At 23.0% G+C, this 27705-nt stretch overlaps 2 protein-coding genes across 2 annotated transcripts; one reads left to right on the forward strand and one right to left on the reverse strand.

Moving 5' to 3' along the window:
- Positions 1–381: 381 nt before the first annotated feature.
- Positions 382–9504, reverse strand: LOC135145577 (V-type proton ATPase catalytic subunit A-like). The gene is made up of 17 exons (XM_064077697.1): positions 9263–9504; positions 9077–9184; positions 8920–9023; positions 8767–8860; positions 6585–6676; positions 5083–5186; positions 4019–4181; positions 3850–3893; positions 3644–3741; positions 3495–3588; positions 3309–3432; positions 2091–2165; positions 1869–1941; positions 1689–1795; positions 1342–1523; positions 695–800; positions 382–447 (listed from the first exon to the last, which is right to left on the reverse strand). The coding sequence occupies exons 1-17, from the start codon at positions 9444–9446 to the stop codon at positions 382–384; spliced, it is 1818 nt and encodes a 605-aa protein (XP_063933767.1). The 5' UTR covers positions 9447–9504.
- A 746-nt stretch (positions 9505–10250) lies between these two features.
- Positions 10251–19252, forward strand: LOC135145578 (uncharacterized). The gene is made up of 13 exons (XM_064077698.1): positions 10251–10289; positions 10345–10457; positions 10532–10641; positions 10698–10847; positions 12381–12485; positions 13659–13809; positions 13932–14067; positions 14998–15114; positions 15216–15352; positions 15404–15526; positions 16717–16839; positions 17945–18043; positions 19112–19252. The coding sequence occupies exons 1-13, from the start codon at positions 10271–10273 to the stop codon at positions 19250–19252; spliced, it is 1524 nt and encodes a 507-aa protein (XP_063933768.1). The 5' UTR covers positions 10251–10270.
- The last annotated feature ends 8453 nt before the right edge of the window (positions 19253–27705 follow it).

The raw sequence follows: 27705 nt of genomic DNA on the forward strand, positions 1-27705 counted from the left end.
TATTCAAAGTTATTTTTAATTTTTAATTTTCAAGCTATTAATTTAAGCGAAGCAAACTAAATCTTTATCAACTGGAAAATAAATAATTAAGTGTTTAAATTAAAATCTATAAAACTTTAAAATATTTTAAATTCAATAAGGCAGTTTTTTATAAGTAGTTAAACTCGTTTTATAACGATTAATAAACTAGTAATGGAAAAAATCATAAAAATAGAATTGTTGGTTTCTATATATAATGTGCTTCGCTTTCATATAATTATTACTAATAAATCTTTTTCCTCTGTAACTGCTTAAATGAGGTACACAAAATTTTTACTAACGAAATAAATTAAAAATTAAAGATGTTTATTATCAGCAATTTAAAAAATTTTAATATAATTTTTAATCCATTAAAGTGCTAAATGCAGCGGTCATTTCTTCGGCTTGAGCTGCTATAGAAGTCATAATCTAAAATAAATATAATATTTATAACTTTATAATTTTATAAATTTAGTAGTACTATGTACAGACCATCTATTATATACTTTTTATTTATAAAAAATAATTTTTTTTCGCTATTTTTTCATATTTATATTATGTACTGACTTTTCTATTTTTTTTTATGACTATACTTTTTTATTCACTTATTTATAAACTTTTATTATTTTTATTGTTTTCTTTTATTTTTTATATCAATTAAAATAATAATAGAAACATTTTCTTTGCCACTTTGAGGATTCAAAAATTTTAAAGCTGAAAGCGCGTTGATGTGCTCGGCCAGCTGCTCGGCAATAGTAGACCACGTGAATCTGCGCTCGTCTCTACAAGCATAAAAAAAAAAATGTTTTAGGCTATTATTCAGTACTAATTTCATTATAAATTTATAATTATAAAAATTTCTTTAAATAATAAACTATTAAAAAAAATAAATGAAGCATCCAGTAATAAAATTTAAATAAAAAAGTTTCCGATTACGTTTATTAACAGTAAAAATATTAATTTCTTATTTTTTAAATAAAGTAGTACTCAATATAATAAATATATGATATAATATAGTAAAACTTTATTTAAATTAATTGAAAATTTTTAGTGACCAACAAACCGAAGGCTATAAAGCATACAACAATAAGCTTTCCTACTAGTTAATTTCAGACATTTGTCCGCAGTTATTGGTTGTTTTTAAATAAAAAAGTTTATATATACTTTATTTGTTTATATACAAGATTATTTTTTGTTAATAATTAATATATTTTGATAAAACTTTTTATATAAATACTTATATTATCAAGAACAACTTTTTACAATTTTTTCTTAAAACTTTTTTAATTATTAATAAAGAAAAGTATAACAAAAGAATGCTACTTATCCCAGGTGACGGCTCGCTTAGCGAGTTCATAAAATAAGCAGAAATTCTTCATCATGCCGACCGTTTTATAAAATGGGCAGCATTTATCACTTTCAGAGTACCCATTTTGTCTTAAAAAGTCCTCTTTTATAAGAGCTGCAGTTTCTAGCGTCACTCGATCGCTTTCTCCTAGCGACCCCTGAAAAGCGTACGAATAGTACCATCTGGTGACTTTTAAACATCAAAAAGGTACAATGGCTAAGAAATAAACAAAATTGGATATTTTTATACTATTAAATAAAAGAATTGGTCTTAAACGGAACCCGATTAACACGTAAAAATGGCGCTATTAGTAGAGTTGTACCGGCCCGACTATTTGGACAATTTCGGAAAGCTCCTCTTCTTTTTGTAAAATATCTTTTATTATTTTTCTATAACGAAGAAAATCCGGATAATTTTTATCATAATAATCTAAACAATTTATATATTAATAATAGTATTAATAATGATGATAACAATAATTATATTAATAGTATTAAGATACTTTCTAGCGGTTCCACGTAACTGCTGTAGCTTAGCGACCAATTGACTGATGGAAAATGTTTCCTCTGCGCCAACTACCCGCAAGTTTATCGTAAAATTAATAATAAAAATTGGGAATACCAAAACTATTAAAAGAAAGCGGTATATTTTGTATATAAAAAATAAAATTTTTTGAGAGTTAGTTGCTTTATAAACCTAAAAGGTAATAAAACTACCAAATTACCGTTTTGTCGAGGCCCCAAAACACTTGTACGATGCTCAAGGTGGCTGACGTCACCGGATCCGAAAAGTCGCCTCCCTTTTTTATAATAATAATTATATTAAACGATAATAATAATTATTAATGTATAAAAGTTTTTTTATAAAAATATATAATAAAAATTGTTTGTAAAAGTAAATATTCATAATAAAAATAAAAAAAAAGTATAATAAATTTTGGTAAGTGGCCTCGAAAGAAACGCTCAGTTTCAATATTAAAATGTTACTCATGTTTTTTTTCCACAGTGGTAGGCGAGTTCCGAACTGCTTCACTATCACGCACGTTTTTGTGAGAACTTACCCTAAAAAGAAAAGTTTTATTGGATGGCGATGTACCAACACCGCTGGCTGGTCTCCATGTTCATAAGTGTATTATTATTATTATCTGGAAGTTCGTAGGAGTTTATTATGCGTATATCTCTTAACTCACAGAAAAGTCGTTTTTTTTATTGTTTTGACAGCTGGTAGCCCTTTAGAATTTTTTCTAAGTAAAGCTTGTCCTGGTTTATAATATTTCTTATATAAAGTTTATTATAAATATATATATTTCTTATTTTTTTCTTATAAAAGTTGGTTTACTTATTAATCTTCGTATTAAATAAAATCTCCTTAACAATTATTTTTAGTACTCCTTGTATTGATTTTTATTTTTATTTTGAATAAATACTTTTCATAAAAAGTTATCATGTGCGCCAGCATACAGTTAAATTTTTGCTGTAGAAAATGCTCCACCTTTTATCCAGCTTTAAGATATTTTAGTAATTCTGCTATACCACGGGCGAGTTAGTAAATTGTAAAATATAACTGCTCTTCCCGAGAGACAAAAAAGTCTAAAAACCATAAAGTGCACGTGGTATGCCGAGCGCGTGTTAGTGTATCACGTGGTTATTTACATTCTGGCATTCTATCCCTTTTTTATAAGTAAAACTACTACTTTTACAGAACCAGTCGCCCTAAACAGGTGGTTTCAGTCTATACATGTCACGTCATCTGGTGTTAAACAACGCACTAAACCATTAATTGAAAAGTTTATTTATAATATTTATAAACTTATATAAAACATGTTATATTCACTAAAAAGTTAGTAAATGGTCCAACTTTATACTATAATATAAATCATTAATATAAAAAAGAAACTAATAAAATTAATTAAAAAAATTATTTTTTATAAAAGGACGCTTACTGGAGGAGAAACCGCCCCAACAATAGTAACAGATCCGTTTCGCTTAGGACTGCCAATACACGTGACTTTTCCGGCTCTAGAATAAAAATTCGCCAATCGAGAGCCAAGATAAGCTGGATAGCCACTAAAAATAATAGTTCAATAATGATATTTGGGTTATTATGATATTAATAAAAATAAATTGACCTATCTGCGGGCATTTCGGCTAAACGACCAGAAATTTCGCGAAGAGCCTCCGCCCAGCGTGAAGTCGAGTCTGCTAGCATAGTCACGTGTAATCCTAAGTCATATGGAAGGTCTGCTGTGTGCAGCAAATGTAATGAATACAGTTGAACCTTGATCACGAAAGTATTCAGCAAGTGTTATTCCAGTATATATAGAGGCCTCGCGTGCAGCCACAGGCATGTTGGAAGTGTTGGCTATAAGTGTTGTTCTATATAATAGTATTATTAAAATTAATAATAATATTAATTATTAAAATGATAAATATAATAATATTATTAGTAGTAGTAGTAGTAATAATAAAAATAGTAAATAATACCTATTCATAATACTAACTTCCTTGCCGTCAAATTCCACTGATAACTTTATTTAATAATAATAATGAGAATAATAATAATAATAATAATAATAATAATAATAATAATAATAATAATAATAATAATAATAATAATAATAATAATAATAATAATAATAAAAATAATAAAAACCGCTGGAAAGTCCTTAAGAACTTCAGCCATTTCGTTTCCACGCTCGCCGCAACCGACATACACAATAACTTCAGAATTGGAATATTTGGAAAGCGATTGGGATATGACGGTTTTTCCGCAGCCAAACGCACCAGGAATTGCAGTGGTGCCGCCTTGAGCGCAGCTAAAAAAAAATGATTGAGGTAAGAAAGGTTTAAGGTAATAAATATTTTATATATGAAAAAATTAAACATGATATATGTTTAGTAGAAATAGTAAGTAATAATATATTAATAAAGTTTATTAGAAAAATTGTATAATAATCATTAAAGAAATAGTCTGCAATTAAAAGATTTGAGGAAAAACAATCATATAATAATGAAAGTTTGCTATATATTTAAAGAAATAAGAAGTTCATTAAAAGTTTAAGCATGTAAAATTAATAAAAGAAAAAAGTAATGCACGTAATATAGAAAGTAAAGAAAAAGTATAAAAATGAATAGAAATATAAAAATATTATAAAATAATAAATAAAAAAATTAAAAATATAATATTAAATAATTATAAAAACATTACATGAACTAAATTAAAAAAGTCAAATATAACATTAAATATAAAAATATAATTAGAAATAAAATATAAAAAAGTTAAAAAAAAAAACAAGTTTAAATATAATTTAAAATTTTAAATAGAAAAAGTAAAAATATATTTATGATAAAAACAAAAAAAAGCAAGAAGTCTCGTCGGCCTGCACGTGCACCGCTTTTTTAAGAAGGCTTATAAAAAGGTTCCGATTAAACAACCTAACTCGTTATTTGGTGCAAACATGTTTTTTTGCTACAACATAAAGAAGATAAGCATCCGATTGGCTAGTGGACAATAAATTAAAAGTATATAATAAAATATATAAAACTTGAAAACAAAGTATTTATTTTCTTTAAAAATAATATAATATTATTTAATATAAAAACAGAAGATATAATATATTTTTATTTTGCTTAATAAATTTATCTAAAAAAAATATGAGTAAAACCTAGGGTAGCGCTTAGCAATAATAATAATAGTAATAATAATAATAATAGTACGGAAATAAAGCGTCCAAGACGCGCTGGCCAGTGAAAAGCGGAAAATCTGAGCTGAGCTTCTCTAAAACGGGTCTAGGGACACGTGCAGGCCACACGTGATAGAGCTATTAGCAGAAAATAAAAATGAAAAGTTCACAACCCAAACCTAACAAAGTTTACTAACTTTTTTTAATGAAATAGCAAAAAAAAATATGAATAAAAAAATTATTATAGTTTATTACTATTATTAAAAAATAATAATGTAAGATATACGATTCGGAATTTTTAATATCCTTTACTTATAAAGTTTATTAACTTTTTTTTTAAAATAGCAAGAAAATATAAAGTTTCATGCATAATAAAACTATTACACTTAAAAATAACATTATTATTATTTAATAAAAAACGGTTTATTATGTAAAATATATTATATTGATTATAAAAATTTATAAGTAGAAATACATTTGTAAAGATTCAACAAAATAATTTATTTTCTGACTTTATCAGAAGTAAGCTACCAAAAACCTTAGTATAATCTACCAAATAAAATGCACAAGAATATAAATTAAATAAGACCAAAACCTAATGGAAAAGCCTACCAAGGAAAAGTAAAACTTACCAAAACGATATTAAATCCTAGTTTAAAAAAATTGGTACCCTATTACTATTTCAGCATATCAATATTAGTTCAGTCTAACCAGAAAAAGATACACATATTAACTAAATGGAGGATTATAATAAAATAAACTTAGAACAACGATAAATAATTTATGCTGATAAAAAAGGCCCAAATAATATTTTAATGCACAAAATTAAGTAAATCTACTAGAAAAGATACAAGTATTAATAATTTGAAAGGCTTACAAAAGGCCTAGTTTAGTATAATCTGGATAAGCATAATTCAAATTATTCATAAAAGGAAATTTAAAACAGAAATAATTTTTTTTTCTATTATAATTGGTATCCGATTACTATTATAGCGTAGCAAAATTACATAAGTCTGCCAGAATAAGTTACAAGATTAGTAATTTGGAAGATTATAAAATCTAGCGGAGGAAAAGCTAATATTTTTTTCCATAAAAATAAGTGCCTAATTACATTTTAACATAGCAAAATTACAAAAGGCTTCCAGACTAAGATAAAAGCGTGAACCAATATAAAAAGTATAATATGGCCTTATATAGTATAGATTGGAAGGGGACAATTTTATTCTACCAAGAAAGTAAAACTTACTAGAACAAATGTTAATTCTATAATAAAAAAGACCCGATTGCTATCAACGTAGCAAAATTACATAAGCCACTAGATAAAAAAAACAGTTTGGAAGATTAAAAGGTAAAAAGAGAAAAAAGGTCATTTCATATAAACGGGAAGAAAATAATTTAATTTTACCCAAAAAAGTAAAACTTGCTAAACAATAAGTAATTTTATGCAAATAAGACCAAATTTCTATTTCAACATTGCAAATTACACAAGTCTACCAGAATATAATATAAATAATAATAATTGGGTTGTTAAAATGCCTTATGCTCCGTTTGCTTCTCCATATATTCCGTGCGCATCACAACTTTTTCAATATTATACTCGCCAGCAGGCGCGAGATAAGTAACGATCCCTAGTAAAAAAAAGTTTTTTATTATAATAAATATTTAAACTTTCGTAAAAAAATATTTATACCAAAAAATATTCTTTCATTAAAATTTTCATCTCAAAAACTTTTTATAACTTTTTATAAGTATTTTATTATATTTTTATATAATTTTATAAAGTTAATTCAAGCGTTCGTTTTAATAAACTTTAATCATTTTATTCTTTGAACGTTTTTGTTACTTTATAACTTCTTTAATTATTATAATAAACCCACCAAAATTAGTTTAATTCATTTTATCATTCTTGTTAAATTTAAAAATTTCTTTAAAATTTTTTCAATAGAGTTAATACAATTTACTTTTTCCTATACCAATTTTTTAATAATAGTAGTCTTTACTGAATTTTTATTAAAAATACTTAAAGTTCTTAGAGGCTTAAAAAAACTTTTTACTTTAAAAAATATATTTTCTAAGGTTTATGATTTTACTAAAAATTAATTTTTATAAAAAATAAGTATCATATTTTATAACTGTCTTTATATTATTTTTACTCCAAAAAAGACAATATTTCTTTTTAGAAAAAATTTTTAGTAAAAATAATAGTAATAATTCTCCACATTAATATAACAATTTATATATATAAACCATACCCACCAATAGCTTTTTTACAACTATAAAGCACGTAATAATGGCGGATTAAAATCTTTTAATCTTAAATTTAAATTTTTTTAACTTATAAAAATTTCCTTAAAAATTAATAAAAAAGATTTTTCTATACACGAAATTTAAGGAATCTAGTAAAGGCAAAGTTTCAATAAAGAAAAAGTCAAAAAATAGCACGTGCTTAAAATCAGATTTTTAAGTTAAAATATTTGGTAAGGAATATTATATTTATTTATATAGAAATAAAAATTTAACTAAAATTTACTAGAAAAAAATTCCGAAAACTTTTAAAGTGGATTAAAATAATAAAGAAAAAGTTTACTAATTTTTATAAAAACAAAATTAATGGTTAAATGAAATTTCTTAAAACTTTAATTTAAAAAGTGTACATAAAATAATTTAATATAAATTATTATAAAGTAAAAAAAATAAAAATTTTTATAAAGGACAAAAAAAAGATTGCAAAAAGAATTAATTTTACAAGTTATTTAAAAATTTCCAAAAATAATAAATTTTTTAAATTTAGCATTAAAAAAAGGTTTCTTAAAAAAGGTAATATAGTTAATAATATTAAACTAAAAAAATTAAACTTCTTTCTCAAAGTTATAATAAACAAATGACAAAAAAAAAGATTGCAAAAAGAATTAATTAAGTTTAAAAAGTTTTCTAAAAATTTTTTATGTAAGTTATAATAATAAAGTAACAAAAACCAACTTTTAATTGGTTATTAAATAAATCAGAAAAAAAAGTTTTTTTTAAAAAAATCATTTTAAAATGAAATTTAAATTTTGTTAAAATTTTTATATGTATAAAAGTTTTTCTTTTCAACAATAGAAAATATAATGATCAAGAAAAAAAACTAGATCGAAAAAATAATAATTTACACGTATTAAATGTTTAGAAAAAAATAATTAATTTTATAGTTATTTTATATTTTTTTAAATTTTTCTAGTAGAAAGAATTCCTAAAAATATTTAATAAAAAGTTATAAACAAAGCAAGAAATTGCAAGAAGAACTAATATGCAAGTTACATAAATAACTAATAAAATTAATTTATTGATAATTTTTATGTAAACTGTAAACCAATTAATTAATCAAAAGTACATTTAGCAAAATTAAAAAAATTTCAAATAGCGAACTTTAAAAAAAGGCAAAAATAAATTTTTTATAAGATAAATACCATTAAAAAATATATTATAAAGTAAAAATATAATTATTTAAAAAAACTAAAAATTTAATAATTATATTTAAAAAATCGCTGTACTCTATACTAAAGAATTGTTTTTTACTTACGTGCAGTTTTTAATAATTTCAGTTTAAATAACTATTAATATTTCATGCTCTTATTATTATTTAATAAAGTTTATAACTACATCCAACAAGTTTTTTTTTTAATATTTAATAAATGATTTATATACTCTTATAGTAAAAAAAATCCGAAAATTATTATACCTTTAACATTCGGTGCGACTAAAATTTTATGTTGAATTAAAATATTTTCTTCAACATAACCAATAACGTCCCCACCCGTTACTTCGTCGCCAATCTGAATAAATAAAAATGATTACAATTTAATATTTATTAATAATTATGCGAGTGTAGCACTTTAAGATTGGAAGGAGTATAGGAATAAGTTTGTTCTCGATCCAAGGGCAAAAGATCAATTCCACGAGGAACATATATACTTTTGGAAACATTATAGATTTCCTGAAAATATTATACTCGTTTCTTAAATTTAAAAAAAAATTATAATAAAATTCCTTCAAAGGCCTGAGAATTCCGTCAAACATTCGACCAAATATTCCAGGGCCAAGTTCAATAGAAAGAGGTTTACCAGTTTTTATAACAGGTTCTCCAACCATTAAACCAGCTTATGTTTGCATATAAAAAGTTATTAACTTCAATAATATAGGGAAATTTTTTTTTAACTAAATGTATGAAAATTTACAGGTTTCTTCATAAGTTTGTATAGTAGCACTATCTCCCTCCAAACGAATTATTTCACCAATAAGTTTCATATGGCCAACTTTTACCATTTCAAACATTGAGGATCCCGTCATTTTCTCGGCAATAACTACAGGACCAGAAATGGCACAAATAATCCCAAATTCTTCCACCTCACTCTCCAACATCTTTATAAAAACTGTAATATAACTTTATAACTTTTTATAATAGGACAAAAGTGCTTTAAACAAATATTTCTACTGAAGTTGATATGGTTATTTAACTAAATAGCTCCAAAGTAAAAAAATAACCAACTTTTAATAAATGTGTCCAATTAAAAAACACCCTTTTCTCTTTCACAAATAATATTATAGGAATCCAGCCAATATCAATTGTTTTCTTTTCTGCTTTTCACATGAGCTAAATTCCGAATGCAAAGCATCTTTGATTAAAATGTCTTACAAATGGTTATTATAATAGTAAAGGCGTACCTTAAAAGTTTTAAGTTTTCTCACTAAGGCATTAAAAAAAAGGGTAAACTTACTGTTTTTATCAGTAATAAAAAAAAGAAGCATTAGCTTTATAAAAAATAAATATTCTTTAATCGTCTAAAAGCAAGTTAAAAAAAAAATTGATTTTAAAAATGTTTCAAAGCTACAAACAACCGGCGCTGTTAATTACCATTAAAAGTTGGCGGTTTAATAAACAAAAAAACCAGATAATTAACAGTTGAACAGTAACAATATTATTAATATTCCCTTATTACTCAAATTATCATGATTATAACAGTTTTTCATCCATAATACAGATAGTTAGATTTTAATTGAGTAGTTTCTAAGTAATTATTTATATAATATTACAGAATTTTTTAAAAGCTTTTTTTAACTATACTTCTACAGCCCATGTGCCACTTTAGTGTCACGTGCTCTAACCGTTTCTTATATTTTTTTTTGTAGGAAAGATATTAAGCTTATTTTGACTTTATGGTCATGAAACTTTTTAGCTTTTTATTATGACTTCCATAAAAAAAGGTTACTTACATAAAATGATTATCTTATTTTATTAATAATATAATCTATTAATAAGGGAAAGGTGGTCTTTTTTCTTCAAGTAAAGATAAATTTTTATTGAAGTTAAGCGAAGATATTCCCAAGAAGAAGCTTTTTCGTTACACCAGAGGACCTCCTATATCCACTAGAGTACAATTTTTACTTATTACCCTTACTTTAAAAGAGTTATATATTATATTGGAAATAATCTATTTATTATTTAGAACATTAAAGACAAAAAGCTTAAATCTAATCTACAACTTCATGAAAAAGTTCTAAAAAGTGGTGCGATTAGAGCGGCTAAATGGAGCTTTTTGCTACAAGAAGAAATAGGGTTTTTTACTTTATTATTTGTTATATTTTATGTACTTATTGTATTTGTTTATTTAGTTATCTGGAAGCAGAAGATACTGAAAAAACTTATAAATTTTCTCAAAATTGTATACTTGAGCACGTTGATCAGCAGACTAAAGCGAAGTCGTTTGATATAAAACTCAATCAATTTGGTCCTTACCGTTTAAATTATTTAAGAAATGGAAGGTTTCATGTTTTTATTATAAATTTACTATAAATTTGTTAAAATTTTATTTTTTTCTTTATAGTACGGCGCCTAAACTTTGCTTTTTTTTAAATTTTTTTTTTTGGGATTTTATAATTTTGTGTTAAATTAATTTTCTTTTAACTTCAATACTCTCCAGGAATTTTTTTTTAATTATTTCATATTGATTACTGATTATTAAAATCCGACTTTTAAACTATATATATAGTTATTTACTAATAAATTATATATTTTTCATAAAATTTTATTGATTTATATATTTTTAAAAACTGGATAACAAATTTTAAGAATAATTTTTTTTATTAAAAATTTAATTACAAAGAATTTACTATACTATTTTTGTAAAATTTTCGTTTTTATATCTTTTTATATAAAACTTTAGTTTCTTTGACATAAACTATTATATAAATTATATAATTCTAATATCAAATTTTTGTTAAAAGAAATTTAGTTAATTATAAGTTAATTATTAAATATTTTTATATAATTTTTATATTTTTAAATTTCTATAAAGATATTTAATTATATTTAAATTAATTACTATTTTTATATGAATTTTTTGGTCTTTAAATTTCTTCATTCAAATTTAGTGAATTACAAAAAAATAATTATATATATATTTCTATAAATTTTATCTTTTATATAATTTTATTTAAAAAAAGTATGGTAAAAACAATTTAATCATTTTAGTTTCTCTACAGTTTTTGTTTTCTAATTTTATTGCAAAAAAATTCAGTTTGTAATAAATTTATTATTATATTTTTATAGTTTTATATAAAAATTTAGATATTAAAAATATATTTTTTAGAATTTATATTTATATTGTTCTTTATTATAAGTTTAAAAAAGAAGAATTTTAAAATTGGGAAACAATTTACTTTTTAAGTTAATTTTTAATTTTTTTTTTAATTTTTGTGTTTTAAAAAAATAATAATAACTTCTCGTTATATTTTTATAATATTAATAATTTGTAAACACCATAAATTTTTTATATAAAAATTTGTTATTTTTATAAGTTTTCATAAAAAATTTCTTTTAATAGAATAATAATAATTATATCTTTTATAAAAATTTCTCGTTTTTATAATATTTTTAGAGATTATTAGTTATTTTCAAAAGTTTTATTTTTTATATTCAAATTTATAATAAAATTTTTTTTTGTTAATATAAAATATAATAAAAAATTTTTTAGGAAAATTTCTCATTTACATAATAATTTGCAAATATTTTTTCAAAAATTTTTTTAATATTTTTAAGATTAATAATTTTTTGCATTTATAAATTTTTTATTTTTATAAATTGCATTAGAAAATTTATTTTATAAAAAATAATAATTATATTTTTTTAATTAAATTTCTCGTTTTTTATTATTTTTAAAGGTTCTTAACTATTTGTGAATATTTTATTTTTTATATATTAATTTTTTTATTTCTTTATTTTTTTATAAATAATTTTTGGTTATCTTAAAAAATTAATTTTTTTTATAATAATTGTGTTTTATAATTTTTTTAAAGAAATTTAATAATTGGAGGGAGAAAAGGCCACGTGGCTGCATGGGATTGGCAAAGCGGTAAATTATTTTGTGAATTGAATTTAAGGGAAACTGTTAGAGACGTTTGGTATTATTTTCTTTTGCTTTTTATTATAAATATATTATTATAATCTTTTTAATATTACAATATATAATGTAATTTTATTTTTATTATGACATTCTTTACAATTATATTTTTGTTATTAGTTTATACAAACTTTTTTTAAAAATATTTTATTAACAAATTTGTAAAGTACTTAAATTTTTTTTTAGCATATCAAGGATTTAAAGTAAATAATAGAATTAATATAATATATTAAATAATAAATAATTAATAAATTTTTTTTTTAAAATATATAAAATAAATATTAATTTATTTAATTTTTCCATAATTTTATACAATTTTTTTTACTGAACTTCTTTTTTAGTTAATTTTAATTTTTTATACTTTTTGAAATTGAATATTAATTTTTTTTTACTCTTTAATGTTTTTGGTTAAATTTTTTCAAGTTTATATTATAATAATGAAATTTTTATTATTTTTAAAAGATTTATAAAATTTATATTTTTAAATTCTGAATTAGTATCATAATTCTTCTACTTTTACAAAAAAGTTTTTTTTATAGCAATAAATTAATTACTATTAAAGAAGTTCAATTGTTTTCATGAAAACTGTTATTAATTTTTTTTGGAGTTTATTTTTAAAATTATTTTACTTTTAAAAAAAATTTATTTACTATTAAAAAGTTCATTTGTTTTTATGAAAGTTATTATTTTTTAATTCTGAATTTAATTATAAAAAATCTTTTACTATTATATATAATCATTTTCAATACCAATAAATTCATTACCATAAAAATGTTCATTTGTTTATGAAAATTTTTATTTTAAAACTTTTAAATTTATTATGAATTTTACTTTACTTGATAGGAAATTCATTTATTTTAGTGAAAATTATTACTTTAAAATTTTGAATTTATAAAATTTTTTTTACATATCTCATTTCTGTTTACATTATTGATTTTATATTTATTTATTCAAAATATTTCTATCAATTCTTATATAATAAATTTTATATAACTTTATAAATAAAACTTCTATTTATTAATATATAATTAAATTGTTAATATATAATTATTTAATTTTTTTTTAATATTTCTTTTTGTGCGAATATATATTTTTTTTTTCACAAAAATTTATATTTTCACCAATTAATATACGATAAATCTTTAATTATACTTTTTTTTAATGAATATAAAAGTTGGCTGCATAACGAAACTTTATTTGCTGTTGCTCAAAAGAAGTTTGCATATATTTATGATTCGACTGGAACAGAAATACATATTTTAAGGAAGCACATCGAGCCCCAGCGATTGGCTTTCCTTCCGTACCATTTTCTGTTGGTCTCAGTGGTAATAGATTTACTTATTATTAGTTTTTTCAATATTACTATTATTAATAATAATAGTAAATTTTCATTGATAATTTGTAATTTATTATTATTTTTATTCATGGAAGTTATCAATATTTTTAGGGAAGTACAGGGTTTTTAAAGTACCAGGACGTTTCCACTGGGAGTTTAGTGTGCGAGCATCGAACGTCACTAGGAAAATGCAAAGTTTTGGCTCAAAATCCTTATAATGCTGTCATGTGTTTAGGCCACCATAAAGGTGATTGGCGCTTTTATTAATGTGTCTATTATGATTGGCTAGTTTCCTTTCTTTTGTGCTATAAATGTTATATAGAAGGACGTTGGGTATTATTATTATTTTATAAGAAGCTGTAGTTTTTTATTTTCATTTTCATTGGTGAAACTTCACGGAATGACAATATTATTGGTTGTATTTTATAATATTTTTTATAATCGTCTACTTGAAAAAGATTTCTCTTTAAAAGATTAAGATTGATGATTATACTTTTATATAAGTTAAATACAATCTACACATATTTTTATTATATTTATATAATTTTGATTGGTAATTTTTATTATTATATAGTTTGATAGAATTATAATGTGTTATTTACATGTAAAAACTTAAACAGAGAACGTTTACACTACAAAGAAGTTTTGAAAAGTTGTATTATTAACTTATTGTAAATGTAATATTCAAAAAACTATAAAACTCATAAAAGTTTATTTAAGTAACTTTTATATGTTAATAATAGAAATGTGTAATCTTCTACTCTTTTTTATTTTTTTTTATTTACTGATAAACACAATGTTTATTATTATATTTTTATCTATTTGTTAATATTTTTACCTATTATATTTTAAAATAAATATTGGTTATGATTATTATCATTCGTTATTTTTATATTATATATTTTTACTTTATAATAAATTTTACAATTTTTATTACGTTATTATTCGTTTTTTTTTCTTTATTTATATTGTTTAACTTTCTTTTTTTATTTTATATTATACCCAATCTTTATATATTGTTATACTTTATTATTTTTTTTATTTTTAATTACGTTTAAAAAATATTATTATTAATAAAATTCTTAGAAACTCAATTATAATATATTTATTACTATCATATTACGTAATGAAATTTTTAGAAAACTTTTTTTTTATTGTTATCATTATTATTAATCAGGTTTGGTCACCATGTGGACTCCCAACATCACCACACCAATTGTTAAAATGCTTTGCCACAAGGGACCTGTTACTTCATTGGCTGTTGACCAGCGCGGACTGCACTTAGTCACTTCCGGTATTATTTTTATTTTAATTATATTATGTATTAAATGTTCTGTTAATTTTAGTTTTATCATATATTATTTTGAAAAATTTAAATAATTATAATGTTATAAGGTCTCGACGGACAAATGAAAATTTGGGACATTCGTAATTACAAACTTTTATATGAATATTTTACCCCAACACCCGCCTCGTGCTTATCGCTGTCCCAAACTAATTTATTGGGGGTTAGTTATGGCCCTCACGTGCAGGTCTATTGCTATTTATTATTATTATTATTATTATTATTACTATTATTATAGATTTGGAAAGGCGCGTTTCTTAGCAAACAGCAATCGCCGTACATGTGCGAATTATTTTCCGGAAGTTGTATTGAAAATATTCAGTTTGCTCCTTTCGAAGATGTTATGGGCGTAGCGCATCAAGTAGTTTATTATTATTACCATTACTTTGTAGTAATTATTATCATTATAATTATTATTTTAACATAACTGTGTAGTATATTCCTTTTTATAAGCATCATAGGTCAGTCTTTGCTGGACCACGTGCTTTTTAATGGTGTCCAATGAAGGAGATGCCTTTGATAATAGGGGCCACTCGAGGGCTATTGTTGCTCTCGTTTATATTTTATTGGTAGGCTTAGCTTACTTTTTTTTAGTGAGACTCCCCACAAAGGGATATTAAAATCATTAAAAATTACGCTAAAAAATATTGGAGCAATAAGAATATGTTTAGTTATTATCCTCATTCTCTAGTTAAAATGCACGTGGCCACACAGTTACCCAGTGTTTCTTTTCCTGTACGATCTTTCGTTTTCTTATTAGTTGTTTTTTACGCTACTTTTTAAGGATTGACTGTTTGCCTTATTAGGAACAATTGTGTTGTACTTTATTAGTCTAAAAAATATTACTTTAATGGTTTGCTTATTTTTTATTGGTTAAAAAAATTTGTCACCCCCAACGCTAATTTTTTCATAGTTCTGGTATCCTCTTTTTTATAAGTGCTATCAGTGATGCGCTGCTTGCTTTTTATTTTATAAGAATTATTATTATATTATATATTTATTTTATTTTATTTTTATTATATATATTTAATATTTTTCTCATTTCTCTACAATTTTTTTATTTATTTTAAAAATATTTTGAAAAAAAGTTTATTAGTTATTCTGGAGTAAATGTTTTTTACCGGTTAACTTTTTATATATAACTTTTCTGTACATATGTATTGTGTAGTATAGGAAAGTCTGCTTGAGTTTTTGTTTTTTTTTTGTTTTTTTACGTTGGTTAAAAACTTTTAGACGATTTATAAGGAATCAGGCACGCGTGTAGCAAAAGAGGTATTTTCATAATAAGTTTGTCCGTCCGTCTTCTAAATTTATGCTAGCAAAATTTTTTCTTGCTATTGACTGCACTGATATATTTTTGACCAGTGAGCATTGTTTAACTTTTTTTTTGAACGAAGTATTTTTAAAAGAGTGAAGAGTTATACATGCGTTGTTATATAAGCATTCTGATTGATCACGACCTTAACACTTTTTTATGATATTCTTGTTAAGCGTGCAACGTGATTTTCTACCAATTAGTAGCTTTTATTTATGTGCCCATTCTTTTCAAAGCGAGGCGTTTCAAGCATGATTGTTCCTGGTAGTGGCGAACCTAATTTCGACGCTTTTGAAGTTAATCCGTATCAAACTAAAAAACAAAGACAGGAAGGGGAAGTAAAAATGCTTCTAGAAAAGGTATTACTCGGTTTCTTTTTGGCTAACGCATTATCATTCTATCCGTTTACTGGTTGCTTTTATCAATTTTCTATTGGTTCTTATTTTTTAATAAAAATTATTACATTTTTAACAGAATAATATTGATTGGTTGCATCAAATATTTAAAGAATTTTATTATTAAAAATAATTTTTTTTTAAAAATTAATTGACTAATTTTTTTAATGATTTTTTAATGAAAGGATCTTTTTTATTGTGATATTCTCACTGGCTCTCTATTTAAATAGTTGAAAATTTTTTATGACACTTTAAAGCTTTCAAAACTTTATTTTATATTTATAGAAAGCTTTTACATACTAATAATTATAATATTAAAAAATAGGAGTATTTATTAACTTTTTTTTACTTATAAGTATTATAAAGTTGTAAAGTTTTTATAAATAATATTAATATTATATTATTAAAATTAATAATATTATTTATTTTATAAAGTTTTTATTATTATTTATTGATTAATAACAATAAAAACTTTATATATTCAATAGAAATATATGAAAACATTTTTAAACTTTTATTCTGAATATAATAATAACTTGATATATTTATTCGAAATTTATTATAAAGGAAGTTATTTAAAAACATTACATGTTTTTGAAAAAATAAACTTTTTTATTTTTTTTCACTTAATAATAATAATCTTATTATATTAAAAAAAACTCAAACTTCACATACATTCTACTGAATAATAATAACTTTATACTTATATCTTTTTTATTTTTTTTTTGATAATATAAATATATTTTTTCAAGATTCCTGTAGAACTGAACTCATTTTACTTATTAAACCAACAATAACTTTTATTTCTATTTAAAACTTTTACTTTTTATATTTTTGCTGATTACTATGAATAACTTTATACTTTAATTTAATATTCACTTTATAAATATTTATATAACATGTTTCATAGATTTTTGCCAGACTGATTATTATTAACTTTTATTACTTATTAACAATAATAATCTATCATTTTTATAAAAAAACTTTTTTTTTTACTAAATAATAATAACTTTCTACTTTTATCTATTATTTCTTATATATATTAATAGAAAATATATATTTTTTTAAGATTCCTGCAGAACTTATTACTTTAGACCCGCACAGCATTACCCGCTTGAGAAAATCTACAGAAGAAGTTTTACTTGAAAGTAAAAAAAAAGAATTTGAGGTGTTTTTCTTGCTTCTTAATAATTTTTTTACGATAAAAGTTTTTTTTATATATTATTATTACTACTTATTATTTTATATAAAGTTCAGTTATTCTATTAATATTTTTTTTTATTTTACTTTTTTTATAGAAAAGTAAAGTTTCTTTATTAATATATATTATTTTAATAATTTATTATTATTATTTTGTACTTTTTTATTATAATTTTTATATAAAGTTTTATTATTAGAAATATTGATTCCATTTGTTTCAAATTTTGTTATATTATATTTATTATTATTTACTTATATATTCTATTTTATTATATATAAAAGTAAAGTTTTTGTTTAAAAAAAATTTAATATAATAAGTAAACTATTTATTATTGTTAAATATTTTGTTATTATTTTTATTATATATTAGTATTATTTTAATATAATTTACTTTTTTCATATATAAAAGTGATGTTTTTATATTAAAAATATATTACAAAGTTTATTATATTTTATATTTATCATTATTATTTTTTAATGTTATTATCCATATTTTTGTTTATATATTTTATTTTTTATTATATATAAAAAAAAGACATCAGTATAAGTATATTTTTGTGTTAGAGTATTTTTTATTTTTGTCATAACGTATCTTCATTATTTATATGTTTTTTATTGTTTTTAAAAAAGCAACGTTTTGTTTATATTTATTATTATTTTTATATATTTTTATTATATATTATAAATAAAAGTATTATTTCTGTATAAAAAGTATTTATTATTGTTTTTATTTTTGTGTATTTTATTATACATCTTATATGAAAGTATAATTTCTGTATAAAAAGTGAATCTATATTATTATTAATAAAGTATAGTTCTGTATTAGTTGATATTATAATTCTTATTTATTTTTTGTTATAATTAATTATTATTTTTATTATTATTTATTATATAAAAGTATAGTTTTAGTATTAAATAATATAATTATAAGTAAAACTTTTATTTTTTGTTAATAATTATATTTTGTTGGCCGCATATTTTTATAATTATTTTTATTTTTATTTATTTTTGTTATCTTTTTTATTATTTTTTTCAGGCAAATAATAAAACTCTCAAGTTTAAGCAAAAGTCAAAGAAACGAGGAAAAAACACTTCAATGAAGCGTTATTTAAGAAAGCAGAAAAATGTTTTAGATGAAAAGAAAGTAATAAAAGTTTATGTGGAAATAATAATATGAAATTTTATAATAATAATAATAAATAAAATAAAAAATAACAACATCTATTAATAATAAAATAAATAATAATAATTAATGAAATATTGCTATCAATAGTTTTAGAAGTTTTAATAATAATAAATAAAATAAGTAATAATAAAAGTGGGGGAAGTCATAAATAAAAGTACTAATAATAAGTAATAAAAAGAAATAGTAATAACGTATATATAATATAATTATATTTTTAATATTTTATATTTCATATTAAATAAAAGTTAAAATTAATATATTTATATTATTAAATTATTCTAATAAACAAAATTGTTCATCATTATAATATAAATAAAAGTTATTTATAAATTCTTTATCTATAGAATAATAATTATAACGACTTTTATAATATAATAATAGTAATAATAACGTTTATAGGATTTAATTTTTATAGTTATAGCAATATTTATTTATATTATATTGTACATAAAAATTTATTTTATATTTTAAATTAAATTTACTATTAGCATTATTATTAATAAAAATATTATAATAAACTAAATTCTTTATATTATATAAAAAAATTTATTAATGAAATATATTTATTTATAGAATAATTATTTGAATACTTTCGTGCTTAATAATTGTAATAGTAATATATTTAAAATAATATTTATATATCATTATGTTTTTCATAATAAACAAAAGTTAATAAGTTATATTCATAAAATATTTATCTAAATAACTTCTATTGTATAATAATAATAATAGTAATAACGTTTATATAATATAATTCTTATATCTATAATAATTATTATTAAATTTTTTAAAATTATTATTAAAAATAGAATTTATAGTATCAATAATTTTTAATAGAATGTTTAGAAAATAAATAATAATAAATATTAACAACTTTTACTGATTTTTGTTATCTTCCGGATTATTATGAATGTTTAGAGCAATTATTATAAACTAATTCGTGAAGATGAACTATTAAATTTCTTTTTAACTATAAACTGTTTTAATTTATAATTAATTTTTTTAACTAAGAAAATTCATTAATAATTTCTTTTAAATATAGTAATTTATTTTGTTGATAAACTTTTAGTTTTTTTTATTTTCCTTTAATTTCTGAATTTTTTCTCTAATTTGGATTTAATCAATTTTTTTATATATCAGAGTTATATTAATTTATATTTTTTATTTATAATATTAATATTTAGCCTATAAGTATAATCTCATTTTACTTTTAATTAATATTATTAATTAATTTGTCTTCTACTTTATAATTTGTTTTTTTTTTGTTCTTTTTAAATTTCTTTTTTATACTTTTTCAATACTTTTTATATATTATTTTGTATTTTTTTTTTAAATATTTACTTTTTATATAAATTTGTTATTTTTAGGTTCTCTATCGGCAGAAATTAGAAGAAATAAAGAATAAGAAATTAAATTCAAAAAATCAGAATTCTAAAGATTCGGACATTCTGGATAGATTTAAACCGTCCCACTACTGAAATTATATTTATTGTTATTGCTTTATATTAATATATATTAATATATTTTTACTTAATTACTTTAAATTTAGTTATTATTTTAGTTACGTTATAAAAATTATTCTGCATTTTTTTCTGGTTGAGAAATTTTTTTACTTCTAAGTAATATACTTGTTTTGAGTTGTTAAGCAAAACAATATATTTTAACTTTTTTGTAAATTAATTTTTTATAGTAGAAATGGAAGTCATTTTAAATTCACTTTACTTAATTTTTATTTTTATATACATTTTTTGGTTTTATATTTATCTCAGTTGAGGGTAGAGTTTACAAGCATCTTTTTAATTTTTAGAATTTTCACTCAATATTTTTGATTTCGATGGCACCCGCCTTATTATTTTTTGATTTGAAAAAATTTCTTTTTTTATTATTCTTAAACTATTCGGCACAACTGAGTTGGTGGCATTATTTGTAGCCATAACTTAATTATTGGAATAAGTTATGTTTCTTTTTCAACTGTGTATGCTAGTAGTAAACAGTTTAATTTAATTAATTATTAAAGTGAAAATGATTAAAAAACTTATATTAATTCAGAAGTTGGAAGAAAATTTAAGCGGAGGATAAATAAATTGGACTAACAAGTTTAAATTGCTAATAAATTGCTTTAAAAAATAAAACGGATTTTTATTTTTTAATTAAGTTTGACAGTTCACAATATTAAAAGGATTGCTTTTTTATATACAGTTAAAGCTACCTCTAACAGTTCTATTTTTTATTTTTTTGCATTTTTGGGCTTTTGTCAAATAAGTGCCTCTATAGCGGCATTACGTTGAGTTTTAAGTTGAATAGTGTTAGAAGTAAAAGATTCCGTCTACGTTAGCAGTAAATATATGAACTTTATATCATAGCGTTCACTCTTTAACCAAATTATGTGAATTGTTAAAGAGATTAGTAAGAGATGCCCCATAACACTTTTTTATTTAGTAGATGTTCGTTAGTTTACTTTCCATTGATCTTCCCAGGAAGCTATAGTTTATTTTTAAAAAAGTTATAAAGAAATATATAAATAATATAAAAGCTTTATTTGCTAATACTAATTTGCTTGGGTTAGCGTTTGTTGTTTTATGTATGCCAGGACTTGCTCAATATTATTTAGCTTGTTTAAAATTTATTTTAGATAGAACAAACAAACAGGCTAACATAAAGTTTTTTTTTTTCTTTTCCTGCACTTATATTAATAGTCTTATGAAGCAGAACGTGTTTACCAAAGTTGAGTCTTCTTCCCGAAGGGAAATTTTAGTAGCGCTAACGAACTTCTCAATCTCATGAATTAATTATCAACTTATCCTTAATTAACTTTATAAACGAAGTGAGACCTTTTTGCCTTTTTAATGAAAGTTAATATCTGTACTAGTCAACACAGTTTCAATTAACCACCCGAAGAAAGACTGAAAAACAAGAGAAAAGAGGCAAATTTGCTAAGTATCCATAGCTTGACACCTTTTTTATTTGTTTTAAATTTGTTGAAATTAAGTTTTCAAATAATTTTGAGGTGGATTACTCCCACGAACCTAATAGGCAGCGTCACTCTTATAATTATTTTAATGATGTAATGTTGGAAACAATTAATTAATTTATTATTTATTATATGACTTTATAAAAATAGACCTGTAATGGACCTTAAAAAAGGGTGACTCTATTGCTATGGTCTCAGGACTTAAAGTTCTCGTCCTTTTTTAGCAGACTGGAGCATCTCAATTCACATAATTTCCGTTATTAGTAATATACCTTGAACTAGTACTTTAAACTTGAGAATTTAGAGGAAACAAATATCTACCCTCTGAAGGCAGTATTTTAAAAGAAAAATTTAAGAAATATACTAAAAAATATACAAATGCATTTTAAAGATTTAAAGCTAAAGGCAATATGATTAATCTTTAACAGTCTATTGTAATACTACTAAAATTTTAAACGTAAGAAAGTGGACGGTACATTTTTAAAAAAGTCAAAACAATTTTCCTCAAAAAGGGAGCTCAAAAGAATAATAATTAAGTATGCTAAAATGAGTGTAGGTGTTAACTTTCATGCTTTGGACTAATCAAAAAATACCACTTAATTAAATAAAAATAAACCTTCATAGTTTATTAAATATTTTAAAAACTACATAATAAATAAGGATTACTGATAGTTGCATGTGAACTACAAAGTATTTATATTATGGAATGTGTTACCGTGGCTCTTAAAATTTTTTTAAAATTTAGTTAAATTTTTAAATAACAATAAATTATTATATTAATTAGCTTAAAGCTTTACAAAATTAAGCTTTAAATCAACAACTTTTATTATAAAGTTGTAAAAGGCGTAATTGAGAAGAATTACTTATGAAAATAAATCTTTAAGAGTTTCGCATTCGTTAGCTTCTTCAATTTTATCGTAAAGCTGCCACAAATTTGCATTAAAGAAGGCTTAATTATTAACAAGTTTTATAAATATAACTTACCCCTTTAAAGTTACCTTTATAAAAAACTTGAGGTAATACACGGCTTTGACTTTTTTTGTGCATTTCCCTTAAAAGAACCAAAAATGAGAAATTTTTAAATAAAAATAATAGAAATTAGCAGCATATGAACTATTATGAAAGCAAAGGAGAATTACTCTTTAATAGTTTCGTTTTCTTTGAGACTAACATCTATTAATTTATAAGGAATTCTCTTGGCGTCTAACATAAGTTTTATCTTATCTGTATTTTTATAAACCTGTAGAGAACTTAACTAAAAAAATTACAACTAAACAATTTTATTTGGGGAAGGTTACCACTGGAGAAGCAGCTACAGAAGAAGTCAATATATACACCTCATCACCAGCTAATGAATCCATTTTAGTAAAAAAGTTATAAACGTACAAAGGTGAAACTGTTAGTTTTTAATTGCAACAGCAACCACACGGGCTTCCTTGCTTCCTTGTTTGGGAGGTAGTTTAATATTTAGCGTGAGGCCTTTAATAATTTAACTTAGCTAACTTCGAATGAGGATATTTGGTGCCAAAAGTATAATGGCAATATAAATTATGTTTATAATTTAAGTATAAATATTATTTAAACATAAACTAAAAGTAGAATTAGTTTTAATCTTTATATCATTTAGGTTTTAACAAAATGTTTAAAAAGTGACCCCTCTCCTAAAAAAACCATCTTTTTAAAGTGAGCCTTTGCAACTTTTTTAATGCAGTGTTGTAGGCTTAAAGGGCAACAATGGTTATTCGAGTAACTAACGATAAGCGTCTTTTAGATAGTTCCAAGCTTAAAATATTGTTATTGAAAGAAAGTCGCGTTTGTCAAGGTAACTTTAGTTATAATTAGTTTATATGAAGGCGATTCAAGGCAGTTACCTTATCTAACTTTTCAATAATAGTAAGTGTATTTAATAACTTTAAAAAAAATTTTTTTTTTTTCAAGTTGGTAAAAGCCGTAGGGCCACGAGTATCTGTACTTTACCGGCTTAAAAAATGGGGGTAGGTGGGAAAAAAATTTATGCAGTTCACTTTACAATAGGAGGAATTAGGGTGAGCAGTATGAATAGTCCAAGAGGTCAAGGAAGAAAAAATTTGTTAAAGACCTCATCGGTTTTATAAAGTTATCGGAATCTTCTAAATTTTAAGCTTGGCTCCTCTTGTTTCGTTTACAAAAGCCATTTAAACCCTTTTTAAACCATCATTTACTTGGTTAAATGCAAGCTTGTCATTTGACAACTTGGTTCTTGTGTACCTCCTCTCTAGTCGCCTTTTTCTGTATTATTACTTTATAATTAATAAATGATGTAAAACAAGCAAAGATTTTGTATTCGGTTAAGAGACTGTAAGAATCAACTAGTACCGATTATAAGAGCGTTGTTCTACCCCGGAGACTAATGTTAAAAATCAACAAAAAAAAGTAGCTTGTCCTTTGCCTTTTTCCTGATACTGTACCAATCTGTTACTTTATTTTCTATCCTTTGCAAATCTTAGGCTGTCTTCAAGCATGGAAATTACTGGTTTGAGATCAAGAGAGAGTACAAACAACGTTTAATAGAAATAAAAGAACAGCTATTCTTTTTTAAAGTAATAACATGAGCGTAATTTAAGGCATGATGGGCCGAGAATCGGAAGGGATCTATCTCAACCATTTTACCACCTTCTGTGAATTATTGAAAGGACACATCATTTGTGTTGGTTCGGCCTTATTAGTCAACAATTACTGCATTGAAGCTAAGAATATTGGATCGATACCCCTTTCTCCTTTAGGTATTATAAAAGCTTAACTTTTATATTATTACTAAGTCACAACTCAACTCATGCTGGACCAAGTCGTAATGGTTCTTATACTGGAATGGAAGAGTAGTCTGTGCTTCTTTCTAAATAATGCTACTCCGAATATGTCTAGCGTTAGGTCCATCTATTCGCAATAAGAAAAATTTAGCTGCATTAACTTTTTGAAAAGTTTTAATACCAGAACTATTAGGATATTTGATCGTTACCGCTAGTTCATAGAGTTCCTACATTTCGGTAAAAAGACCGTCAGCGTAGTAAAAATCAATTTAATATTGAAAGCATCTTATTTCTTAACTTTTATCAGTTAACTTAAATAAAATTACTCCCCTTTAGGAGAACAACTCTTTTTGGCATGCTGTTTATTAAAAAGACGCATGTTAACCTTAATAGAAATCCATTGAAGTTATATAAAAAAGAGCGAGCAAAAAATAGAAAGCAAAAAAACTATCGTATTACAGATTTAGACCAATTTTGTATTTCTTGAAAGTTTTTAGTTATTAGTTCAACTCTTTTTGTTTACTGCTAGATATAGGGATTGTGATTATAGTGAATAAATTATCCGTTAAATAATTATGTTATCGTTCTAATATGTTTATGTGCTCTTATTATTTTAGCGAAAATACCTATTATTTAAAAAGTGATTTACTTTTGATACTTGTTTAAAATAAAGTTTAACTCTAAGAAAAACGTTTCAAGCTCAGTCATCAATTATTTAACTTGAATACGCGTAAAATGTTAGATGCCACCTTTATAATAAAACTTTGACAACCATTTTTAGTTATTAAGTTCGCTGCAAACAAATTTATTAAAGTCAGTAAGTTGAATAAATAATAACCCACTGAAAATTTTGTGTGTTAAGTAAAATTATAAAATAAAATTTATACAGGCGCTAGGATTTCGATAGAATTTAAGAGTGCTTTTTCAACAAAATTAGTAGAGAGTAAAAGCGTGTATAGTTTAAATTGTTAAAAGTCATGTTGTAAATGTGCAAAATGATTTACTAAAAGCACGCTAATTAATCAAATTCTGGTTCGTTTTTATATACTTTACGATGGGATAACGTTAATTTCCTACATTTTAAATCAACTAATGAATATTTAGTTAGTTAGTTTACATTCTTTTAGTCGTCAATATATATTTTCTTACATGGTTTTGTAAATTATCAACTACTTCTGTAAGGTATTATGGAACATAAAACTACTGCTAAGGGATCAAAACTACGTAATTTCAAATAGAGATGAGATGAGAAGTCAAATGGTAAGGTTAATTCAAACCTTACGCGACAGATTTTACTTCTAAAAGATCAACTGCTTTAATTATAATTAGCTGTGCTTTATATGTTAAAAAAGTTTAGTAAAACACAATAATCCAAAAGAGCTGAGGAGTTTTTTTTATTGTTTATATTAACTGTTGATCTTTTTTAAAAATATATATTGCACTCTTACCTTCATTGGCTAGGTCAGGTAGAGCACCAGTTTATAATTAATGATGTACGTAAAGTAGCAGCCATTAAATAAGACTACTCAACGTAGCTTAGTAATAACAGCATTGCCGCGTACAATTAATGTCGCGAGTTCAAGTTTTAGTCGGTGTAACTCTCATTTACTGGTTCTCCATGACCACATCTTTCTTAAAACAACTTTAAATAGCTTTAATAGTCTTGTAGATAAAAATTTATAAGAATCTCCCTTAGTTCACCAAATTATATCTCTTTACTTAAAGAATGTGTCCTTATATCACATACTTGGATATTATTTTTCTTCTATAAAACCATTTTGCAAGTTACTCCCTAACGAGTTATATTTAGTTAAATACTTGTGCAGTTTTCTGGGCTTAACCGTAATCAGGGGTTGAGTTTATTGACAATGTCGAAACCGACGTGCTTCTCTCTATTTAAAATCTGAAGTTTTGTAAATCTTTAACGCTACCTCCACACATTTCTGATGTCTCACATTTAATTAAACAAACAAGATCAGCGAAAAATTACTGAAGTTTAGAAAGTTTTGTAACAAATATAAGACCAACCTAGTACTCAAGTTGTTTTATACAAACTTCTAAAATACATGTCTTAGATCCTAAGGTTTACTATGATTACCATTCGGCAGGTTGACAGAGAATTTTATTCTCTACATAATGAAGTTATATGTAAGTAAATTAAATAACTTCAAATAAATATTATTATTAACTAGTGAAGTTAAAAACTGACCAACAATAAGAATTTAAAAACCAGAAAACACAAACTTTAAAGCAGGTCAGTCAGTCGTATTCGGAGTTTTTGTGGGCTTTTAATGGTAAGCTTAGTCTGTTTCGGGTTTCGACCTATCAAACTAATAATAAACTAGGAATATTGCTAGATAACAATACAAATGTACACTAAAAATTAGCGTTTAGACATCGCTCTAACCTTGCGCTAATGAACTGACTTTCATAGCGCAAGGTTGCGTTGTCTCCATAGTTATTTACTTTGACGTATAACCCTTAAACTTGGTGAGTTGGCTTCGAGATGGAACTGCCTTTTGGTGGCTGGTTGTATGGATTAATATTAATAAGTTAACGTTTGTTTTACATGCCTTTTTGTATAAGGAATACGGACCTAGTTAACTTAAATGATTGGAGTGGTGGTGCTCTCTCATTTCGTCAAAGAATATTACTTTTTTTTTTGCTTTTGCTTTCTTCCGTTCTTT

Source organism: Zophobas morio, unplaced genomic scaffold (assembly GCF_036711695.1).
Source record: "Zophobas morio isolate AGI-343-1 ecotype UQ-CSIRO unplaced genomic scaffold, CSIRO_AGI_Zmor_V1 ptg000159l, whole genome shotgun sequence".
Lineage (NCBI taxonomy): Eukaryota > Metazoa > Arthropoda > Insecta > Coleoptera > Tenebrionidae > Zophobas > Zophobas morio.

Bases quoted from the DNA above. Each gene is read 5' to 3' on its own strand.
- LOC135145577 (XM_064077697.1), bottom strand. From the start codon at position 9,446: ATGTTGGAGAGTGAGGTGGAAGAATTTGGGATTATTTGTGCCATTTCT. The intron at 3,589-3,643 runs GTTCAACTGTAT...CATATGACTTAG, and splicing joins TGAATACTTTCGTGATCAAG to GATTACACGTGACTATGCTA. The intron at 801-1,341 runs GTAGCATTCTTT...TTATGCTTGTAG, and splicing joins CGAGCCGTCACCTGGGATAA to AGACGAGCGCAGATTCACGT.
- LOC135145578 (XM_064077698.1), top strand. The intron at 10,642-10,697 runs GTTTTTTACTTT...TTGTTTATTTAG, and splicing joins TTGCTACAAGAAGAAATAGG to TTATCTGGAAGCAGAAGATA. The intron at 14,068-14,997 runs GTGATTGGCGCT...ATTATTAATCAG, and splicing joins GTGTTTAGGCCACCATAAAG to GTTTGGTCACCATGTGGACT.